Source organism: Corvus hawaiiensis, chromosome 2 (assembly GCF_020740725.1).
Source record: "Corvus hawaiiensis isolate bCorHaw1 chromosome 2, bCorHaw1.pri.cur, whole genome shotgun sequence".
In the NCBI taxonomy this organism is placed as follows: domain Eukaryota; kingdom Metazoa; phylum Chordata; class Aves; order Passeriformes; family Corvidae; genus Corvus; species Corvus hawaiiensis.
This window is the reverse complement of record NC_063214.1, coordinates 588008-611116: the sequence shown is the minus strand read 5'-3', so window position 1 is coordinate 611116 and position 23109 is coordinate 588008. Positions and strand designations below refer to the sequence as shown.

Sequence of the window (23109 nt, the reverse complement as noted above, 5' to 3'; positions counted from 1 at the left end):
CAATGCTGGCGTGCCCCAGTTCCACCAGATCCTGGAGAGTCGAACTTCACAGTTCCATCCCTGCCAATGGTTATATTTATTGCTGTTTCCAACTTACCTAAAAAGGATTCTCCAAGGGTTTTGTTTATCTTTCAAAGTTTCTTCTAGGAGAAGAAGTAGCAGCACAGATGACCAGAGAAGGATGTTGCCTGTGGGCTCCCACAAAGGATTTTCACCCCTGCTGACTCTTCAGATCTTACTTTTTATGGGAGATTTTAACCTGCTGAACCAGAAGGACTTTGGGAATGATGGTTTGATACAGACCCTGGTATTTTTGGCAAGGAACAACAATGAGATATGTTAGAAGTACCTACAGACCCCTGTGGCAGTTCTCCCGTGGGACTGCGCCCCACAGAGATTCCCTCTGCTTCCCCAAAGGCAGGAACATCCTGTCTGTGCAGTCCTCCCACAGCCTGATCCCAAACACCTGGGCAGGGCTGGCAGGGGACCAGGCTGCTCCCGCCTGCTCAGAGCCCGGGACAGCCGGGAGAGCCCCCTCCCTGTGGGAATTCCTGGCACCTTCCTGTCTGCACCTTGCTTGGGACGTTTCTTCCAGCATTTTTGAGGAAGAGTATCCGAGAGACCTTTTGTCAGCCGTTTTTATTCTCCTGAGCCAGGTCCCAAAGGTTGGTCCCTTGTCCAAAAACCTCCTCTCAAACCGTGGATGCCACGTGAGCTCAGTTTGTGGCAAAACAGGTCAGAGCCTCAGGCTGGGCCGGGGGAGGCTCAGGTTGGACAGCAGCAGGAATTTCTCCATGGAAAGGGTGCTCAGGCCTTGGCAGGGGCTGCCCAGGGAGGTTTGGAGTGCCCATCCCTGCAGGTGTCCAGGGAAGGGCTGGATGTGGCACTCAGTGCTCTGGGCTGGGGACAAGGTGGGCAGTGGGCACAGCGTGGACTCGATGGGCTGGGAGGGCTTTTCCAACCTCAGGGATTCTGGGATTCTGGTTCTGAAATGGTCCCACTTCCTGCTCCCCTTTTGTCCATTCTTGCTCCCCTTTTATCTATTCCAAGCCCCCAATTTGTGTGGGAGTTCTGGGCGGGCTCCTGCTGCCTCCTGTGCACACAGCACTTCCCCAGAGCACGTGTTCATGCTCGCTGTGAGCAGGGGCTGTGCTAGTGGCACACAGATCCTTGGATTACACACTTTACAGTGTGGAGGTGTTGCATCTGTTAATTTGTGCTCACGGCTCCTTTGGTGGGTGCCTTCAGCGTGGAGTTAGCGAGCAGCCTTCTCCCTGAGTGCATTCACAGCAGGGCCCTGCTGTTGGCAGGGTTCTGGAGCCCTGCTCCCTCGGTTATTACGTGCTCACCACAAATGGAATCGCTGTGTTTTAGCGGGGCCGGAGGGAGGCGGCGGGGTTTGTTTTGCCTGCTAGGAAACACATGTAACAGAGCTGTTCATTAAGGCACGGAGGCAGAGCGTGCTGAGGGCGGTGCCAGCTCGGTGCTGCAGGTTAAGTGCAGGCAAAGGACACGGCAAAAACACAGGAGGTTCCCTCACACATGCAAGGACACCTGCACGGGGCTGCTGCTGCCCTCACAGCCTGACTGGCATCCTGGGTGCAGGAGCCAGCAATGTCACCTCTCCCCACAACCCCAGCTCTTGCCTCAGCTGCGCTGCCCCTGGTTCTAACCACAGGAAACGATGGCTGTGGGTTCCTGAAGCTGCTTTCTCCGAGAGCCACTAACGGTGGGTTATTTGTTCTGCCTTTTTACTCTGTTAAGGGGACTGCATGTAGATTCTCCTGCACTTTCTTTCTTCATGCTGCACAGCTCCACAAAAATATAAATTCCTAACTCAGAGGAGATGAAATGAGATCTGGGAGATGCAAGGTCCCCAAAAAGAACAGGAAACAAAGCCCCTAATCAGTGTAGTGGGTTCATGGAAGACACTCCAAAGGAATTTAAAGCCACGCAATCCATATTTATGAGGCAGCTTTTTGCAGTCACACATTTGTCCCTGTTTGCTTCTGCTGAGTGCTAACGAGCATCACCAGACACAGAATGCACCAGGAGCCACCCCCAGCACAGCCCTCCTGGAAAGAGCCCCTCAATCCAGCACCATTCCCGTGGCTTTGGAGGGACACAGTCCCAGGAGCACCAGCCTGGGGCAGCTGCCTGTCCCACATCCCTTCTCCTGTTCCACCGGGGGACCACCCTGCAGCTGCTCCGCGCCCTCAGCACTGATGCTCTGCTCCATCACCTGCTTTCCTCTCCCTCTAAGCTGAGGAAACAACCCTGGTTTGGGACCTGCCCTCTGTCCCAAGCCAGTCATTAGGATGTGGACACAGTTTTCCCGGGACTCAGAACCCTCTGTGCTCAAGGTTCAGAGGGGGCCGGCTGCGGGCTCACCTGAGGGAAGGACATTGCTGAAACCACCCTGCAGTGGTGACCCAGCCCCACAAACTGCAGGGAGAGCACACAAGCTCCCACCCTTCCTGGGGGCAGGAATGTGTTTGTTACGGACCTGCTTCCCAACAAAGGGTCCGACCCAGCTCCAGGGTGGCACCTGATGCCCTTGGCTGCTGCTGGTGCTCAGTCCCGGGGGCCAGGCTGGCACTAATCCCCCAAAATCCACTGGTGTGGGTACCCAGTGCCCAGCTCCGAGTGTTTCAGTGCACAGCTGCTCCTGCTGGACCACAGCCCCCGCGGATGGAGACAGGAGCACCAGCGTGACAATCCGAGCTGCCCGCTCCATTATCCTCCTCCCTCCAGGGTCCAGGGACCCTGAGCCACTTCCCCCAGCTGCCTTCCCTCATGCCCCACTGGCAGGGACAGGGTGGGGCAGCCACAGGTCCCACAGCCCTTTCCCCCACCCCCCTGTGCCCAGGAGAAAGCACAGGCACAGAGAACCCGCAGGTCATCCCAGGAAGGGGAGTGGGATTTGGGGGATTTACTTCTCTCTACTCACGGAATCTCTTCCCAACACAGCAGCCTCCTTCTCTCCATGCTGAGCTTTCCCTTCTGTTCCTCAATCCCTGTAGGTTACAGACGGTCGGAGACGAGAGATCTCTGAAGTCAGATCTTGGGACACATGGGGTTTATTGCAAAGGGCGTGGGTATAGGGGCACCGCTCAGAGCTGGAGCTGGCTCAGCTCGGAGCAGGCCCAAGAGAGCAAGAGAGTAAGCGGGTAAGAGAGAGAGAGTGTAAGAGCAAAGAGAGTGAAGAAGAAGTAGTAAGAGTGTCTGAAGTCCTGGTTACAATACAATAAATCATCTTCTGTACTGAATATTCTAATTGTCACTAACCAATCTAATACAAGATACAAATCCTATAGCATTTACATACAGCCTATAAGAGTTCTTATATTACCATAGAGTGTTACATCTTAACTTCTAAAAACTACTCTTTGGACCCCTTCTGCTGAGCTAGTAGGGTCTGCTCTGACCCTTGGACCTGTTTGCAAGCAGAGGGTATTGTTCCATCAAGAGGGGATTACCTTCAGTCGGCCATACCATTGTTTTCCAGTTGTTCAGTAACTAAGACTTGGTATTTCAAAAGTGGCTTTCATTTCGATGTTGCCTGTAGTTTTCATATTCCCAAAATCTTTTGTCAGGCAATCATATTTATAAGGCTTTCCCGTTTCATCTTCCCCAACAAATCCCCCTGGTAAGTGTTGAGTTCTGGGAGGTGCCACGCTCTCCCCAAAAGACAAGAGCATTCTACTCACGGTAAATGGTGTTTCCAGGGGAAAATCGTCTCAAAAGCTGGGGTTGAAGAGGGCTGAAGTGGACCCAGTGAACTGTATTGTGCTCTCCCTGAGCAGAACTGTGCCTCTAGGTAGGTAAAAGATCATGCTGGAAATTAATTTCGGTCCATACCTTCACTGGGAGTGAGAGCCAGGAGAGTCAGGCCTTGGAACTTGTGAGGACCTCCACCAAATCCCTTATTCCTGCCAAATGCACAGAGCAACTTCATTAAGGTAAAAATAAAAGAGACCATCATATGCAATCAGGGTCCCATTATTAAGAGAGAAACCCGTTATTCCAGTGACCCTACACCTTTCAGGAGACACAAAATGGTTTCTGCAGACAGATGGGAAAATAGCCTTTAATGAGGCACCTTTTGGCAGCAAAGAGTGAGACCTATCTGGATTTCAAAAATTCTGAAAGTTTTTCAAAAAATGTCGTAGTTTGAGAGAGTTTGAGACTTCGACATGTCACCCATACTTGCTTTTAAAGCAACAGGCTGGAATGGAATGAGAACCTCTCCGAGCTTGTCCCAAGGACCCGTGGCTCTTTTTGTGGCAGATGGATTGCAGCCAGAACAGGCTGTCAGGGAAAAGGTCACACCCAATGAAAAACTGCAAAATCCCAGTTTAAAATGTGAATTAAAATTTGCACAAGCCACAGTGTCTGCTCCAAAATCTGTGAGATTCTGGAATTTTCCCCTTTGATTCAGCTGGTGTTTGCAAGACGTCTCTCTCTGGTTACGCTTCGGGGTTTGGACGTGGCATTGCCCTGATCCTACAGCGTTTATGGGGAATAGTGGAAGCTTTGAGTGGCTTTCCTCAATGCAGAGCCTCAGAAAATCTTTGGGGGAAATACTGAGAATCAGAGCATTCGTGACTCTTTCCCAGCTCACTCCCTGCTGTCCAGAGCTGAGGAATCAACAGGGTTTGCTGGCACAAGTGACCAGGCTGGGCTCTCCCTGTGCTGAGGTTAATCAGGATGTAACTGAGAGCAGGGTTTAGGATCCTGGAGGCAGAATTTACCATTCTGCTCTAAAGTCAGAGTCCCAGACCCCTTTTGTTCCTCCCTGAGTGAAGAACCCCGTGTGACAAAACCACGTCCCTGTCAATTCCCTTCCTGAGCCTTCATCCTACAACATCCCTGCTCCTTGTGTACAGGGAAAAATCCAAAGCTAGGGGTGTAAAAACCTCATCTCCAAGGGGCTATTATTTTATAGCATCCTGTTTCCCACCCCCAAAGTGCAGACTGCACAAAAGCAGAATGCAAAGACAGCCTCCTCTTCCTCCTGCCAAGGCCTTGCTCACTCTCGTGGCAGCTTCTCTCTCCTGGTTGTCAAAAAAATTGTCCAGATAACATAATGTGGAATGAAGAAAACACAGAGTGTGGAGAGGGAAACACATGTGAACACATGCAGGAGCAGGAGTGGTGCCTTTGGCTCTTTGCCCAGGTTCGTTCCGTGCCCTCCCTGGGTCCGTCACTGAGGACACTCCAGAGGCCCCCATGGCTTGGGAAGAGCCACTCGGGGCTGGGAAATGAAGGAAAATCTGTGCCTGGAGCTCGTGCAGCTGCTGATCCGATGTGAGAGGCTGGAATCATTGCTCCCTCAGCCAGAAGCTCCCTCCCTGTCTCCACGGGATGGGGGAACTGACCGGGCGCGTGCTCCACATCCGTTGGAACAGGAAATGGAATAGGTGGCTTTTATCACACTCGGGCTATTTCTGGCCCCAGTAAATGAAAATAAATCTGTCCCATCAGCTCAGCAGGCATGATTTTCCCTCTCTCCCATGGGCACTAAGAGCTTTTGACAAGAAAAGTACCTTGTATTTGAGGAAAAGGGGAGGGAGCAAAAATAAACTTAACGCAGTGCCTCAAAAACTCAGCCAGCCCCCCCATTGTGAGTGCAGCAGGGAGCAGCTCAGCCCTGCATCCCTGGCCAGCCCAAAAATAAACCCCCTGGCTGGGGCATTCCCCTGCTCACAACCCCTGGCTGCAGGAGGCCTGGCAGAGCTCTGGGAGGGGAATTCTCACCTTTGCCAGCAGGAGTTGGTGGGAGCACACGGTCGGCAGCAGCTCGTCACAAAATTCCCCCTGAAACCTAATGTATTGTTTGTGCACTGCTGCTGAGCCTCCGGGTTATAGACTCTGTGTTTTCCTTCGTGCTGTCTTTTACACCAGTGGCATTTTATCAGGCTGATAATTCAGCCTTATAAGAATCCCCTGGGGTCAGCATTAGTTTTGTCAAATCCCTTACCCACCTCGTGAAAACAGACAGGCACTTTGTTGAAACAATAAATCCATTATGTCAACACAATTAATTCTGTTCACTGGCTAAAACATTCTGTCGAGGAACAAAAGGCATTACCTTAATATCTTTATCTAGTTGACAAAAAGCAAATCAGTTCAGAGCCTTTGATGTCATTGTGGTTTATGCCAAGGAAAATCCTACTTGTCGACATCCCATTTTATCAGCATTTTGTGAGGAGCCAGGACACAGGGGCTGTACCAGGGCTCTGCTGAGCGGCACAGGGACAGCTGCTGCATCTGTTCGCGCCTCCTGGGCCGGGGCTCCTGCAGAGAATTGTTTGTGCTGATGTGCTGGTAGCAGGCTGCTCTGCTCCCCGGACCGTCACTCGCCTTTGTGGTGATTTTCACAGCTCAAAAGGGAAGGGAGGGGCTCCCTCCCTGCTCCTGCAGCCCCAGCAGGAAGGGCTGGGTTGCTCTTGGCACTATTTAATGCCCATTTTATTTAATGGACCAGACCACTTCCAGGTCACTGCTGAGCACAAGGGGCTCTGACTGAGCTCGGCCCTCTATGCACGGCTCCATGTGCCCCGGGAGAGGCCCTCTCTTCTCACAGGGATGGCGTTTTCCTACAGCCGGTGGAAATGTGAGGTTCAACTTCCACATGGTTTCTTTGGGGAATCACCCCAAAGGTTCCACTGCAGCTCGTAGCAGGGGGCTGCGTGTGCACAGAGAGAGGAAGCTTTACCCTAACATCATGTTCTTTCTTTTCCCTTTTCTCCTCAGAAGAGGTGAATTCCGTGTTTTCAAAGCAGGGAATCAACCAGTCCTGCTTTCCTGGAGGCTGAGGTGAGGCGCTGCTTTCCCTCAGCTCCTCCTGGCCCTGGGACAGGGTTTGTGCAGCACCTCCAGCCCCCAGTTGGCCAAGTAAAATCAGGGGCTGCTCCGTGCATCCTCTGAGGAACAGCTCCCCTAAAGCTGCCCCTTTGTGCCAGCAGCACTCCCTGCACAAGGGGGTCAGAGCTGTCTTTCTGCTCAATGCAAAGTTTGTCACAGGAGGATTCTGGCTGAGATTGATCAGATCTGAGATTTGTCATATCTAAGCTAAGCCTCTGGTCTGCCAGTGACACCCTGTGCCAGGTTTCCTTCCCTTCAGTGTCCAGCTGGGAATGGCCACAGCAGCACCTCTTTTCCTCACAGTGAGAATAAGCACCTCTCTTGAGGGAGAGAAGGTTGTGACGTGCAGAAATCTGATAGCAGAACCAAGAGGTTCATTTCAAAAGGAAAAAAAAACTAAAAGAAGGAATTAAAAAGGTGCTTACAGTAAACATCCAAGGAAAATGCCCAAGTTCTCCCTCATCCTGTCTCCTCCAGGCTTCTTTCCCAGCCTCCCGGCAGCCAGGTTTTCCCTGCTGCACCGGAGGCAGCAGCGCAGCTCCAGGCACTGCAGATGGAATGATTGTGAATTGTGTGCCCATCAATAGACTCCTGATTAGCAATTTTTCTTCCATTTATGCCTGCAGTGATTAAGAAACATCCAACGGTTTCTTTCTTTTTTCACAAAGAAACCTTTATTAATCATTTTTTCCTCTTCTGCTGGAAAACGAGGAGTCTGGGTTGGCCTGAGCTCTGCTGTGGCCACACAAGGAGCCGGAGGGGCTGTGAACGCAGCCCTGAGCGTCTCCTGTGCCTTCCTTGGGGATCCCTGCAGGACAATTCCTGGGTTTATCTCCCTGCTCGGGGCTGGGCTGGGGCTGAGCTGCTCAGCATCTCCAAAGCTCAGCTCCTGGTGGATGGGTTCTGCCATTCTCTGGACTGGTGGCAGCTTTAGTTCCACAGCCCAGGCTCTCCCATTTAGTGGGGAGCTGCTGCCCCTCTAAAAATATATTTTCTATGGCAGGTTTTGAGTGGTTGTCTCAACATTCCCGTGGTACCAAATCCTCTTCTAACACCCCCTTTTCACTGCCAGCGAGTCAGGGATGACTTTATTCCTGGCCAGGGTCTGTGTGTGTGGCTGACAAAATTCCAGCCTCCACATGGACACTGATACAGAACTTTTTCACTTATTTATGGATTTTTAGCAAAAAAGAAGAAATTCATGCTCATTGGTTCTAGATTACATAATTCTCTTTCAATAATTAGTATTCTATCCTCTATTGGTTATTATTTCTCACTTCTCATGCTAATTAGTCTGTATTTTTAGTATCTTTTTTCTCCACTTTCCAAGACATCTACTGAGTCTTTTTTAGCCTCTCCTTTATCTTCTGCTTTCTGCAAAATGTCCTTGTGGTCCATAAATTCTGCATTCCAGATGTCCAACCTCACCAATCCATCTTCCTCTCCCAGGCTTTGTTCATCAGAGCACATCAGAGTTAGTTATCAAAAATCAAAGTTTCAGTCATTTTTCCCAGCCGTGTTTCCACAAAAGTAGCTTATGGCAACTTTGCTGAGATTAATCTAAGAATAACACCCTGTTTATAATTTATATATGTGCTGGTTATGATTAATTAAAACAAGGATTTTAAAGGGTAATTAAAACCATTACCTACAATTATTTAAAAGCTCTCTCGTTTCCGGCACGCTCAGACCTCCCGCGTTGTGTCAGCTCAGGACTCCAGAGGTGGCACAGGAGCTGCCAGCAGATCGCAGCCTGGGATTCTCCTCCCCTGTTCCTGCGCATCCGCAGCTCACAGAGCCAGGGTGCCACCAGGAGCACCGACGTGGAACCGCCTCTGCCAGAGCAGACAGGGAATTCCAAAGGGCGCAGAGCTGCTGGGCACACCCAGCCCCTTTCCCAGGGAATTGCAGGACACAAACACAATCCAGGCCCCGCTTTGCCTGAGGGCGCGGCGGGTCCCCGTGGGCTGAGCTGCAGCCAGTGCCTCTGTGTCCACCGGCTTTCCTCTGCAAAATGGGGAACTTAACCCCAGGACTGGGATGCACAAACGGGTCACAGTGAAATCAGGAATTTCCCTAAGCCCCAAGCCAGACAAAATCCCCCACCATGCTGGAGAAAAGGTGTATTTGTTGGAATGTATCTCACACAACCTAAAGATCTTCTGGTGTTTCGTCTTTCAAGGAGAAAATGAAGCTGTTTGCCCTCTGCACTGGAGGGACCTGCACACCCCAGTCCCAGGCAGGTGAACACCACCTCACTTCAGCAGGGTAGATTTATTTGTGCTCCCTGTGAAGTCTGAGTGGGAAGAGCTTTCCCCAGCCACGGGCGGGCAAACTGAGCTACCAGTGTCCTTTGATTTTGGTTTACTCCTGTTCAAATCGAGGCTGTCGGGGATGCACTGAGCCTTCTGCCTTCTGTGGTGTTTCCCAGCTCCTGTCTCGATGGTCTGACAGCAGTTTTCACAGGAACTGGTGCAAAACCTCCTCATTCCCTTAAATCCATTGCTGCTTCTGGAAGGGCTCTTCTGCTGTCACCAAAACAAGAGAGCCACCAGCAAAGATGGCCGTGGTGGGTTTTATCACCCTGTGCTTGAGCACAGGCGTGTGTACCTGCATCTCTCAGCATTTCTGGGCGCTGTGCTAACAGTACCTCCAGGCCCAAACTCAGATGAATTTCATTAGATCAGCAAAGTGACAAAGTGACACTGTCCCTTTGCACCCGCACTTTTCAGAAACATGCACGATGTCCCAAGGATGTTCAGTCAATAACCTGCAGGTGAGGCTGGCTCTGGCTGCTTGGACAGTGATGGAGGAGTCCGAGGAAGAAAATGCTCCCTCAAAACCAGACACCAGAGGTGAGCGATGCAGCCCTCAGCTTGGGGGGACTGTTGTTACCTCCAAACAACGCCAGTTCCTTATGAGGCAGAGAAAAGCCCTTTCCCTCCTGAAAAGAAACATCATTAAACATGGGGACAGCCCTTCCTCACCTCTTCCAGATTTCCTTGCCTTCAGGACCGGAGAGCAGGAATCCAAGTTCAATCAATGTGCTGTGCTTCCCCAAAAAGATCTGTTCCAGAGTCCAGGTGTAACTGCAGGTATTGCTAGCAGGAGGATGTCTGGCAGGTTCAAGCTATTCAGCCTAAATAAAACAGCCCTAACTCCCCCACAACCGAATACAACTGCTCTGTGGTGCTTCCTTTTCATTCCTCTCCCCTTCCTAACCACATTTTCCCTATGCCCACCCTCTCACCCCAATCGTAAGTCTCCACACTGATGTTCCTGGCCTTCCCCTGCTCCTGCCCCAGCACAGCAGCATCGTTCTGGGCCACCTACAGAAGCGATGCCAATAATTCTTTCCCTGCGCTGCCTGGAAATCCGGTCCTGAGCTCCCTGGGGCAGTGCAGAGAGCTGAGCCCACAGCTCCAATGTGTCTGTACCACGCTGGGGGAATCTTCCCACACTCAGCTACTGCGACTTTTATCGCCACACTCTCTTTTTTATTATACCTTTAACAACAGCTCTGCCTCTGCTTTTTACACAGGGGACGGGCAAGGAAGGGTCATTTAAAAATCTCTTCATTACCAGCTGCTCATTTTCTCATGTTTCGTGAGGGTTAGAGGGGGCAGAGGATTGGATTTTCTTATCTTTTCAAGTAACTTTTTTTAAATCTCCTTTTCCTGGAGTATTCCAGCATGTAATTCAACTATTAGTCTGGTATTGCAGTGACCTCGAAGAAAGCTGATGCTCTCACTCTGCTTGAGTCTTTAATATCCTATTGGAGATCTGAAGGGCTTTTTAAGTGCTCTCCTAGAACCTGTGGCAGCTCTTTAAGTGCACTTCTACCCAAGCTTTGTTCCACATCCCTCTGCCTCCTCCAGCACTGAGATCACTGCCAGCGTCACCGCATCGAAACAGCCACAAAGTTACTCGGCTCTCTAATACCGCTTGAGGAGTTAATTAAAGGGTTTAACGTCTGCTGAGACGAAGTGAAGCCGAATCCATCCCTGGAAATTACTTTCCCTAATAGAATGACGCACAAGCCCACTCGCGGGCGGGGGGGATGGGATGGGATGGGATGGGATGGCTCTGCAGCGCCAGCAAAGCGGAGGATGATGCTGCCGACTGCCCGGGAGCCACGTGCAGTTCAGTGGTTTCGCTGAGAGCAGAAAGCCCTCGGATTTCCGAGGAGCCGGGCGGGATTTGCGGTGGAAGGGGGACGCCCGCCGGCCGCGGCTGGAACGGAGCGGGAGCAGCGGGATGCGGCAGCGGAGAGCCCCGGGTTTCCCTGGGAGAGAGCACCGGCACCGAGCCGGAGCGGTCACTCCGGCCATGGGAGCGGTCACTGCACTCACGGGCACGGCACGGACCGTGCCAGCCCGGCAGGAATCACCGGGAACACTCGGGAATAGAGGGAGAGCCCCATCCGGAGCTGCTGTGCTGCGGTGCCACCTCTGATAAGGGAGCGGAAGCCTTCAGCACGTCTGGGGAAAGCACACAGGGCTGCCTGCCCCTAATTCTTACAGTAACCCTCATCCTGACCCTTATCCTAGCTCCAACCCCAGCCCCGTGCAGCCGAAGGAGCCTCAAGGCTCACGGAGCTCCCACGGAGGAAACTTAAGGAGCAACGATTGATGCTGGACCACCCCAGAAGGCAACAGACTTTTTTTTCTCCTGGAACTGAAGGGAAAGCTGCTGGAACCGCGGCTGGGCAAATGGGTTTCAAATGCAGCGCCAAAGGCTCCTGTGGCCCTGGGAACAGCTGATCCAGAGCAGCCTGTGTCCCTCTCTGGGGCTCCCTCCATCTCCCCAACACTGTGGCCGCAGGCAAAATGCTCTCTCCCTGCCACCCTCCGAGCACCCCAGGCGTTGATTCCGAGCCTGCCCTCCATCCGTGGGCAGCCTGAAACATACTTAATATTCTATTCACGCCTCTCTGCAGCTTCATGAATCCGAGTTTCTGCCTTTGATCTGTTTCCTGCAACATAATTAATTTCAAGCCCTCTATTTTTCAGCAGGCTATTTCTAATTGTTTCCTTGAGTTCCCTCTTTTGTTTCCAACAGCATTTTCCCCAGAAGCAGATCACTGGGCTGTTGGACCAAGGTGTGACTGCAGAGGGTCATCAGCTAATTGCCCCCTGTGAGCTGGGGATCTGGCACAGCTCTGGCACAAGAACCAGGGATTGGTGCTCACCTCTCCAACGGCACGGGGAATTGCAGGAGGAGGTTTCCCTCTGTCCTCTGTTTCTGGCTGGTGGCAGCACAGAGCTGTGAAGGCACAGCATTTCAGCTGCAGAGCTGGCCTACACGTGTCCCTTGTCACCATTCGTGTGCTGCTTTCTGCTTGAGGCCCTCGCTCTCCGTCTTCATTTCACCATTTCCCCAACTTCCTGAAGGGTTTGCACTAGGCTCGTAGCCTTCCAAGCTGAAAATAACCCTGCCTTAAGTAGCAAACATTACATTGCTGCCAGGGATGTTTTAGGAGGTGCTGCACACAGCCCACCCCATTTCAGTGCCACTTCCCTCCCGTGTCATTTCTGTCACCCCTCGGAGTGCGCCGCCCCAGCTCCAGCTCCATCTCTGGGGTGCCTGTGCTCTCCCACTGCTGTCCCGGCACCGGGGCCGTGCAAGGCTCCTCCTGCAGCTCTGGCCCCACTAACAAACACCTTGCTCCTCCCTCGTGCCCAGCAGCCCCTTTTGGGACAGCCTGGCAGCACTCACCTGCCTGTCCCGCAGCAGTCCAGTGCTCCTGGGAGCAGAGTGGCAGTCGGGCTGTCCCCAGGAGTAGGGAAGCACAAAACACCAAACCCACAGCACACTCCCAGAGCCTGGGCTAAACCCAGCACCCCAAAGGGAGAGGGACTGGGCAACGAACTGACCACAGAGAGACTGGGGAGCTCTTCCCACGCAACTGGCATTCTTCTGGAACTTGTTAAAATGCACTGAAGGTTCCTTGTGGCCAGCCTGAAAAGCAGCAGGAACGGCTGGTTATGGATGCCATAAGGGAAATGGGAATTCTCCCCTCACCAAAACACGAGCAGAGCCTTACCTGAGGGCTCCTTCCCGAGCTACACCAGCTGGGAATGCAGGACCTCCTCCTTGAGATCCCTCTTCCCACCTCAGAGCCCTCCTGTGTCAGGCTCCACATGACAAGTGGCCTCCACACACCACTCCCTGCAGTTCTGTTGCTTTTTTTTCCCAGTATTTTATTTCTGACAAGCATTTACAACGTTCCATTCATAGAACTAAAAACATAAAAATAGACCTTCTTTCAGCTTATAAAAGAAATATATAAGAACCTTTGACATAGACATGTCATGACATTATGTACAAGAGCCACGGTACCTTCCCAGTACCAGCCTTCCAGTATTTGAGTGCTGGCTGCATCCTCTGGGAGCAGCCCAGGACAGCCAAACCCTCCAGCACGTGGGACACGACCGACAGGTGATGATACAAAAACAACCATGTGATCATACAAAGGGGGTAGAAACTCTTCTAAAGCTCTTACGAAAAGAAACCAGGAGATAGCAAAAAGTTACTAGAGAAAGCTTTCATAAGTCAAGTATAGTGCACCAGAAACCAGGAGAGGGAGGGGGCGAGGGGAGGATGCCAGCTGGGACACACACACAGTGATGGATGTTTGGGGGGGGGGGGGGGGGATAATTTTTGTTATGTTTTAAAATATAGTCAGAGTGGATTTTATAAAATATAATCCTAAGGCTATTATAAAATTTCAGGTTCTCAGAGTACCTACTGATGTGTCAAACATCAACAGATACCAACAAAACAAAATTTCATATAATCTTCCTTTTTTTTTTTCCTATAGGTGAGACTGCAATGGGAAAAGCTATATAAATCTTAAAAAAAAAAAAAAAAAGTGCTATTTTGTGTTTCGTATTTGGAAGTCTACTTAAAAACCACGAGATTTTAGTCACATTTTACCCTGTTTTAGATGTTTAACTAAAAAAATTTAAAATGCTAAAGAGGTTTACTTGCGTAGAACTTTTTTCATCCTCTATTGCAGTGGAAAAGCTTCTATAAAGGAATTAAAATACACTAGTTTCACCCACGGTAGGAGAGTGGGTGAGGTCAGTTTTTTGGCCATGAATTCCCTGTCCCCTAAGCCCAAACTCTGCCAAAGAGAGTGGAGCAAAGGGATCTGTGGCTCCAGCGAGGGTACACCACGGATCCCTTTGCTCCACTGCAATTCAGACATGTCATTTTAATTATTATTCTTTTTATTAGCTAACTAAACTCCAGTCTCAAACATATACAATAAACCTTTTCCTGAAGACAGTTATACCTAAATAAGAGTTTCCAGTTCATATTTTAATATAAAACCACCATTCCTAACCCTCTGCAAAAAGCCAGCCTCGTATCCTAGACGTGGAGCTACCCTAAATCTCTTGCCCCTTTGTGCCCCTGCATCTCAGGTAAAATACAAAAAAATATTTCTTCAAGTGTTAGATTTGGATCTCCTTTAAGAGAGTTTGGCATCTTTACAAGAGTATGTAAAACTAGAGCTTCCAACATTGACATTAAATTAGACCAGCCACAGACCAAGAGGACTGAACACAACATAAATCCCAAAACTTTCCTCACGCATTCCTAAAATACATGTATATTCTCTTACATTTAGAGAGGGAAAGGGAGTCAAAATACTGCGACTGTACAGGTTAAAAAGGCAGTTTCCTCGTGAAGGAGATGAGCCTACAACCGACGGCTTTCACGGCCACCAACCCCTCTGTCCTCGTGCTCCTGCCGGAGCTGATGCGCTGTACAGAGCTTCAGACATCCAGAGTAACTTGTTTTCCAGTGATTATGTTCTCCCCACACTCAATTTCAGCCCCTGATTGTTTCAGAATAAATAAAATAGTGTGAAAGCCCTTGGGTAACGTAAGACAGGACCTCGAGCTCGTTTTGTTGCCGGTTTTTGAGCGTTTGACATTGCCCAAAGCGTGGCCGCATGGCTTTGGACCAAGTGAGCTGCCGCAATGGTGTGTGCAAGTGTGCAACCCGCGGGGTCATCGCCAGGGACACAGGGTGACGGGGACACCCACGGGGGCCGGGGCCGGTTCAGAGCTCGGTGTTGAGCTTCCTGCCGGGCACAAAGTCCTCCCGCCGCACCCAGATGACCTCCTCGTCGTGGCCCTCGGCGGCGCCGTTGATGCCGGGCAGGGCCGCCTGCTTCCTCAGCTGGGCCATCCTGGCGGCGTGCGCGTCCCTGGGCGGGCAGGGCCGCTCTCCGGGCGGGCAGGGCCGCTCGGGCCGCCGGCCGCCCGCCAGGGATGTGGCCTGCAGCCGCTCCCGCAGCTCCCGCTGCGCCCCGCGCGCCGCCTCGCAGAAGTCGTCGTCGTCGCTCAGGATGTCGGTCTCCTTGATGTCCTCCTGCTCCTCGTACTGCGCCAGGTCGAACTGCTCCTCGACCCAGCGGTCAGTGTCCCCTCCCTGCGCGGGCTGCGCGGGCTCTTTCTCGGGGCTGCTGCTGTGGACGGCCTCTGAGTCAATGGTAAACCTGTTTCGGGCCAGCCGCCGCCTCCTCCTCCCCAGAGACTTGCTTGGGGCTGACACTGCACACACAAAGATAAAACCCCACAGGCGTTTTACACACGGCACAACTCTCGGGAAAAGCTAAGTCCTGTCCGAGCCCTGCACCTGGCACGGCCAGGCAGCAAGGAGGCAGAGCCCACGAGCGGCCCGGTCACTCCCATCCATCCTCCCTGCGGCCTCAGCTCCTCGGCACGAGGCCTCTGCGGCTGCAAAGGAGTTTCTGCTGCTCAGATCCACCGTGGGGACAATGGCCCTCAACTGCTGCTCCTCCTGAGTGCCGGGCGGGCAGCCAGCACCAGGGCATCTGCTCAGCTCAGCTTCTCACTCGCAGCCCCTGCTGCCAGCACACCACAAAATCCGACACCTCCGCACCTCGGAGAGGGGAATCTGTCTGGGCTGGAGCAATGCTACAGCTTTTCCAGTGGCCACCTCAGTGCTGAAGGTGCTGCGTTATTTACAGGGAATTCAGTTCCCTGTCCAGGCACTGCTACTCTCCCTTCCTCACTTTCTGCCTACTGGGTGAGGAAAAAATCAACCCCCAAAAATCCCAGAAAAACTATCAGAAGTTCCTTCCTCAGCATCTCCTCAGCAACTGGCCCAATTAGCAAATTCCCATCTTCTGTGTCGGAACATCTTCCCAAGAGACTCCTGAGGCCAAGCAGAGGCAAACCCTGCAGCCGGAGGCCCTGCAGGCACCCCGGTGCTTCAGGGGCACACATGGAGCTCTGAGGTTGCAGTTTGTCCCCTGGCCCTGAACAGCACCTCAGCACCTGCAGGATGAATTTATCCAGCTCTGCCGTGGGGCTGGGGTCACATTTTAATGTCCCTGAGCCTCACAAGGTGCATTAAGCATGACAGCTCAGCAGCTGCAAATTTTGTCTGTAGGGAGAGGTCTGGACTCCAAGGTGGGATTTTAATCCCTGCAGAATTCATCACACAAATGCCCCACGGAGCCAAACTGAAAGGAGGTCTGGCCTCTCCAGCAGGCTGGCCCCAGAGGCTGATGGAAGCAGCGCTGTGCCGTTTGGCCCTCCCTGCACTGCCCCTCCTCACACTGTGAGGCAGAGGGCCAGCAGCACCCCGAATGAGAAGCTGGGCTCAGCTGGTGTTGGTCTGGCCTGCCCTGGTCAGAGGAGGAGCAGAAAGGCCGGTTGTCTACAGTGCTGGATCTAATGAGCAGAACAAGAAATGAACAACAGACCAGAACAAAACATGCAGTGCTGCCGTGTACTTTGTAGTTGGAAGCAAACATTTCTTCCCTCCATCATCTAGAGTTCTGAAAATGAAAACCTGCTTTTCCCTGGGACTTTTTCACTGCTTTTGCCTGAAGTCAACTGAAAAGGAAAATCCATGGTTTAGGACCGGCCACTACAAAAATAAGAGTATCAAGTGCACGCTTCTCCAAATGTGGGAAGGAGGAGCACGTGCCCTTTAGCAACTGAGCTGAAAAGGCTCAGGTGGAGGACTCCCACAGCTTCCCCCTCAAACCAAGCTCAGGGGAGCTGCTTTTCCTTGTGCATTTTAGTTCCAAAGTGCTCGGGCTACCTCAAAATTCTGTACATGCTTTTAAGAAACACGCAGCTCCTGCTCCGTTCAGCTGAACCCAGTTCAGATTAAAGTGCACAGCCAATCGGTACTGCCAGGAATCCCATTTCCCTTCCATGCCAGAAGCACCGCTCTGAAACTGAGCCTCAAGTGCAAAGCAAGGTAAAAAGAGGCAATTTAAGGCTCTCAAGGAAGTGAAGCATGGAAAACCAGCAGTTTTTACATACACAGGAGAGAATGCTAATCCTAATATACAAGTGACAGACACCACCACATGTCCTACAACGGTGCTGGGGTTACCGGGATCTTGAAAGTCTGTAGCCCTACAGTACCTGCCCTGTTCATGGCTGGCCTTGCACCTTTTAGAGCACACAATCTTTTTCCACCAAAAGGAACATATTGCTGGGATGAGGGCAAGCTTTCAGTTTTAAGGAGCTGTCTTCTGTGTTTGTCCCGCAGGATGGAGTGCACTGCCTTCAGAAAGTCCTTCCTGTGTTCTGGTGAGCTGAAAAAGAGGTGGGAATACAAAAGGCAGAGTTACCCCTTGGGAACTGCTAAAGGCTTGCTGTAAATGAGGTAAATAATGGCCAGTTCTGTGACTTAAAACAGTACAAATCGACTGGCAGGCACTTCCCCAGAGAAGACTCCACTGAACTCAATACTTTCAAAGCAAAGCTAAATCCATGGTCACTGCAGTGGGCATCCAAGGAAACTGATACCCAGTTCATTAATAAAACATTCAGCCTTTCAGCTCTCTCGAGATTTCCTTTTCCTGCAGTGCCACCCACACTCGGCTGTGTCCGACACACATCCAGCTGACCCGTGGTGCTCAGTCAATCTGTCCCTGCAAACACACCCCAAGCACAGCTCCTGCAACTCTTCCTAGAAGGAGGAACTGGCTTGGCATCAGTTCTGTTGGATCCCGATGAACTTGTGTTCCAAGTTCTTACTTGAACTGTAAGAACACGCCACGGCAACCACCACCCCAACAATGGATGTTTATTTAAGGAAAGGCAGTGTCCCAAGTCCAGAGGCAGGGACCTGGTGCCATGAAAGGAGCCAGCTGAACACAACACCTGCCATAAAGATCCAATGGTGGAGTTTAACTGGAAAATCCCAGTAAGGCTTTTCCCATAAAGGTGCAAAGCTGATGGAGTTCGATGCCTTTATTTCAGAGACTGTACACAATTCTACCTCTCCAAAAGTAAGGCTTTAACACCCTCTCCCCACTCTCCCTATTGGCTGTTCCCAGATTGCCTCAAAGGAAAGACACGGGCAAGCAGGGATGCAGAGATGCAGCTGCCATGGAAAACAGGGAAACCCACTTACCTACAGCAGAGGTGAAATGTCCTTTCTGGCCTGCCCTCAGACTCAGATTTGACATGGACAATCTCACACACAGAATTGGTCTCTGCATCTAAAGGGAAAACCAAGCAGAACCTCATGTCTACCTTCACATTCAACTCCCAAGTATTCACTGCATAATGAGTGAAGGCCCCCAGGCCACACATCCAAACCCTGCAGGACTCCTGCCTGGAACATTACCTGCGCTGGCCAGGGCCCGGACCTGCAGCGCTTCCAGAGGGATCATGTGGCGAAACCGGAACGGATCCCAGTCTTCATAAATAGAGGCTCTATGTGATCCTCCCTGGAAGGATTTCAAACACTGCATTTCAGGAAACGAGACACGCCGGGGCAGGCAGGCAGTCCTGCGCTCTGTGCTGAGGGCTCCCAGCCACAGACCTGCTGCCATCCTCAATTTCTCACCCCAACACCTCCCTGAGGGGCCTCTCTGTGGAGACCTTGCTGAAATCTGGACTAAAGCAGCCCTAGGGCCCAGCAGCTCTTAGCAACGCCCTCCGAAGCCACCCAGGCCAGCCCTGGGTGCACACACACTCGGGAACACATCCCAGTTTTGCTTCTCACTCTGAAGTCACCCTGTGCCAGCTGCCTTTCCCCATGCAGGCACCTCAAATCCCTCTCTGGTTTATGCCACAGGTAGGGATCACAAGTTTCCCTATAGCACTGTAAACCATGCCCCTGCTGTAGCACTGCCAAGCTCAGCTTTAACTTGGAATCCCAAACTGCAGAGGGATTCCTGAGCCACTCCTGATGCAGCTGAGAGCAGCCAGCACTTGCTTGGTGGCACACAACACCCAGGGCACTGTGTGAGGTGACAGACATTAATTAGCTGTCAGACACTCACACACACTGACCAAAGAACCAAAGGCAAGAGACACATTCACAGTGACATCTTCATCCCTGACAATCCACCCCAGAGCACGGAATGGATGTGGCAGGCATGGCAAAGGATAAAGGAAGGCTTGCTGTGCCCACCCAGATCCTCAGACACCAGGGACCACACATGGCAGAGCACACTCCAGCCCCACTTTGTGGAAAACAAAGCTCCATCATAGCCCCAGAAATGCCCATGGCATCACCCAAACAGTCCCTGCAAACTTACGAGTTTCTTCTTCTGTTTGGAACCATCCTTGTACACAAGGACCACGGCAGTTTTGAACACTGGAGGAGAAAATTAGAGACAAAAGTCATGGAGTCACAGAACCCCAGAATCCCAGGACAGTTGGGGTTGGAAGGGACCTCTGGAGATCACCCAGTCCAACCCCCCTGCCAAGGCAGGGCCACCTGGAGCAGGTGACACAGGAATTTGGATTTTAGGGATGCCTCCAGAGAGGGAGGCTCCACACCCTCCTGGGCAGCTATTCCGGGGCTCTGCCCCCTCCATGGACAGAAATCCTTCCTCAGGTTGAGGTGGAACTTGTTGTGTTTCAGTTCATGACCACTGCTCCTCATCCTGTCACTGGCACCACTGAGCAGAGTCTGGCAGCATCCTCTGACAGCCCCTGGGGACATGTGTGTGGGTTGAGGGGACATTTGTGTGGATTGAGGGGACATTTGCATGGATTGATGGGATCCCCTCTCAGCCTTCCCTTCTCCAGAGTGACCAGGCCCAGCTCCCACAGCCTCTCCTCAAGAGAGTCCATAAGGCCTGGAATGGGTCTCCTCTATTCCCAAAGCACACAAAACCTTTCACCTGAGCCAGGAAAGGAGGGTTGGAAGAACTATCAGAGAACAAAACTGAGCGCTGGAGCTAAGAGACAAACCCATGTTTAAGTTCCAGCCAGCCCTGGGGAAAGCAATGCTCAGTTACTTTCAATATCTGCTAAGGCACAGCTGACAGGCTTTCCAACACGCAAAATGAAAGTCCTGGGATACAAACCAAATGCTGCCAGCTCAGGTTCCTTCTTCCACTTGCCCAGGGAAGCAGGAGGGTTCAGCCATATCACTGTGTTATGCAAGAGCAAGTCCCCCATGGAAAGGTCGGCAACCTGCCAACACCAACACATGCACAAGGGCGAGGGTTTTAATCAGCTCAAGGCATCTGACGTGAGTTTTCAGCTCAAGAACACTTGCCTGAAGTCTAGTCCTGAACAAAATTTCCCCCCCAGCAAACTTCTGGAGTATTTCATCAGCTGACTGCAAACATGTGCAAATAGACGAGGACATTTAGCAAGAGATGCACGTAAACCCTTAATTAATGAGCATAAATCAGAGTAAGTTAGAGTATAGCCCTTGGACGTCAGGGGCAAACACAGATGTTTTCTTTGCCTTTTCTTCCCCTTTACCCATTTTTCTCCCTACCAGTTTCTTTGTGTTTTGTTTGAACATTGAATCAGTTTGGGGTAAAGTTTAGAGACTGCATCAGGTGCAGTGGTCAAAGCACTCCCTCCCCACAGTTGCTGTGGCTTTTGACTCTGCCCAAAGGCTCCTCTGTGGACACACTGTTGGAAGTAAACTAATACAGGAGTTCCCAACTGCTGGGGGATGCAGCAAGCAGACCGTTCCCCTTATGGTCCCCCAGAGTGACAAACTGAGGGCCATCCCCAGGCCAGGGGATGTTATCCCATCCCTCCACCCTCCCCTCAGTGAAGTCGGGATTGAACTCAATTCAAGTCTTGAACCGAGCTGGGATTTATCTGTTTGTGCCAGGATCTACTTCAATGGCACAGCAGGAAAGGTAAATACTGGATCCAGTTTAACAGGCACCACAATAACTTTTCCTTTTCCTCTATGAATCTGACTGTCTGTTACCTCTTTTTTCTCCCCTGTTTGTTCTGCTATGAGTTGGTCAAACACTGCCCCATACTCTTCATGGATTTTCTGCATTTCATTAATGTGGCTGGCAACTTTGTTCATTGTTTTGATGGCCACTGGAAAAGAGACAGAGAGACAGGGGGTGAGCAAAGGGAATTTTAATCCTCCGAGAGGAAGGGAGGGGAGGAGGGCTCCAGAGCAGAGGTGAACCAGAGAAAAGTGGGGTTAACTCCTTACCATCAAGGTGATAATGTTCTTCACTGTCCACATCAGTGAGAGCAAAGAGCTCCTTGAGCAGGAGGGGGTATTTGAGTATCCTCTGGATGGGTTTGATGAGGTAAGACTCCAGGGTGGAGGAGTGCTGCCGGCGCGGGTTCTGGGCATCCAGGAACGCCTTGAAAGCAGTGTCTGTCTTGGCTACAAGATTCAAATGAAGCCATTGGATCAATCGAAAATTGCATCTGCTGCCCTGAGAAAGTGACTTTTCCAGGTTTAAACTGGTTTACCCAGAGACATTTTGCAAGGAAGTGCAGATTTATTGGGCCCGCAGAATTAGACTGACGCCCTCCAGGATCTGAGTCACTGACGCTCTCCCCGGATGTGCTATTTAGGATTTCACAGCAGGCATCCACCTCCAGCACAGGCAATTTTTAATTTCACTATCCATGACAGAATTTCCTGAGTGGGAAGGGCCCCACAAGGGCCATTCAGTCCAGCCCCAGGCCCTGCACCCCAGCAACCCCACCCTGGGCATCCCTGGCAGCGCTGTCCAAAACGCTCCTGGAGCTCTGGCAGCCTTGGGGCCGTGCCCATTCCCTGGGGAGCCTGGGCAGTGCCCAGCAGCCTCTGGGGGAAGAACCTTTCCCTGCTCTCCAGCCTGAGCCTGCCCTGGCCCAGCTCCAGCCGCTCCCTGGGTGCTGTCCCTGTCCCAGGGAGCAGAGATCAGAGCTGCCCCTCGGGAGGAGCTGCACACAGCAATAAGTACTTCTGGCCTGGCAGCTATCTGAGAGCAGCACAAACTGTTTTAATCATCTGTTCCTTTTAAGCAAAGTCTCAAATTGGACTGTGAGGAATCACTGCTTCTAAGCCCAGGTCTGGTTCTTGTTACCTCACTAAACCTTAAAATGCAGCACTGAGTCACAACAACATCAGGAGCTAGTGAGAGGCAGGAGCAGTAAACTGAGGCTAATGCACCCGATTCTGGGAGCACAGGCAGACTGGACACCTGACTGCCATCATCTTTTCTACCTGACTGCAACTGAATTTATAAAATTGCCATTTTCTCTGTTGCCCCCTCCACTGGAGCATAAGGAGGGAAGGGAAGGAGGAGGTGGTATTTATAGGCATACAAATTATTCAGTGCAGGAGCAATGCCACACAATTGCTTTTATTAGAGTCGTGTCCCCTGCTGGGGCTGGGGGGGTTTTGCAGACAGTCACCTGATTTCAGTAAAGCAACTTGAGTTTCAAATCCAAAAGCCACCTGCACCTCAGCTGAGGACACCCAGTGATGACTGAAATACAATCCCAGGCTTTGTAAGAGATTTCTCTCTGGAATGGAATTCTAAGTTCTGTTTGTGCCATAATTCAAGCACAACACTTTCTCATTTATAAATACAGTCAGCAATGGAAAAGAAAAGCTAAATAACCAGATCTACCTAGTCTACAGCTTTAACAATAAAATAACACCAAAAGAAAGCACAAATGTGACTAGCAACAAATCATTTATTTATGTATTCCACAGAGCTGCCAAGTATTCTTTGCAGCACAGGGAATAAAAGTTTACAAGCAGAAATGAAAAAAAGAAAAAGTGCACAGAAAAAACCATACCAAAGCCCCCCCCCCCCAAACCAACCAAGAAACAAAAAAACCCCAAATTTATGACTGTCAGACATCCAGATGTTCTTTGGAAAGTAAGAGCTCCTCCCTCAATGGCATTGCTGCTACAACTGCAACCATTTGTTTGTTCAATGTCTTGGCCAAAAAGGAATTGCATGAGGCACTGGTAACTCCAGGAGATTAACACTTCCAC

The 23109-nt window shown here is 51.3% G+C and overlaps 2 protein-coding genes across 11 annotated transcripts in view; both read right to left on the bottom strand.

The window, feature by feature from the left end:
* LOC125321893 (claudin-17-like) overlaps nt 1-23109 on the bottom strand; it is a 51578-nt gene that overhangs the window by 23587 nt on the left and 4882 nt on the right. The window contains exon 3 of the mRNA XM_048295311.1: nt 98-813. The gene's annotated coding sequence lies outside the window, so the exon portion shown is untranslated. The remainder of the gene's footprint in view (nt 1-97; nt 814-23109) is intronic.
* The window catches only part of TIAM1 (TIAM Rac1 associated GEF 1), a 159135-nt gene continuing 149068 nt past the window's right edge, over nt 13043-23109 (bottom strand). For all 10 annotated transcript variants that reach the window (XM_048295306.1, XM_048295305.1, XM_048295304.1 and 7 more), the window contains 8 exons: nt 21316-21495; nt 21076-21194; nt 20204-20312; nt 19427-19485; nt 18508-18610; nt 18292-18379; nt 17295-17467; nt 13043-15437 (listed from right to left, as the gene is read on the bottom strand). In XM_048295306.1, the coding sequence (XP_048151263.1) occupies nt 14944-15437; nt 17295-17467; nt 18292-18379; nt 18508-18610; nt 19427-19485; nt 20204-20312; nt 21076-21194; nt 21316-21495 (1325 nt within the window). In that variant the 3' untranslated portion in view covers nt 13043-14943. The remainder of the gene's footprint in view (nt 15438-17294; nt 17468-18291; nt 18380-18507; nt 18611-19426; nt 19486-20203; nt 20313-21075; nt 21195-21315; nt 21496-23109) is intronic.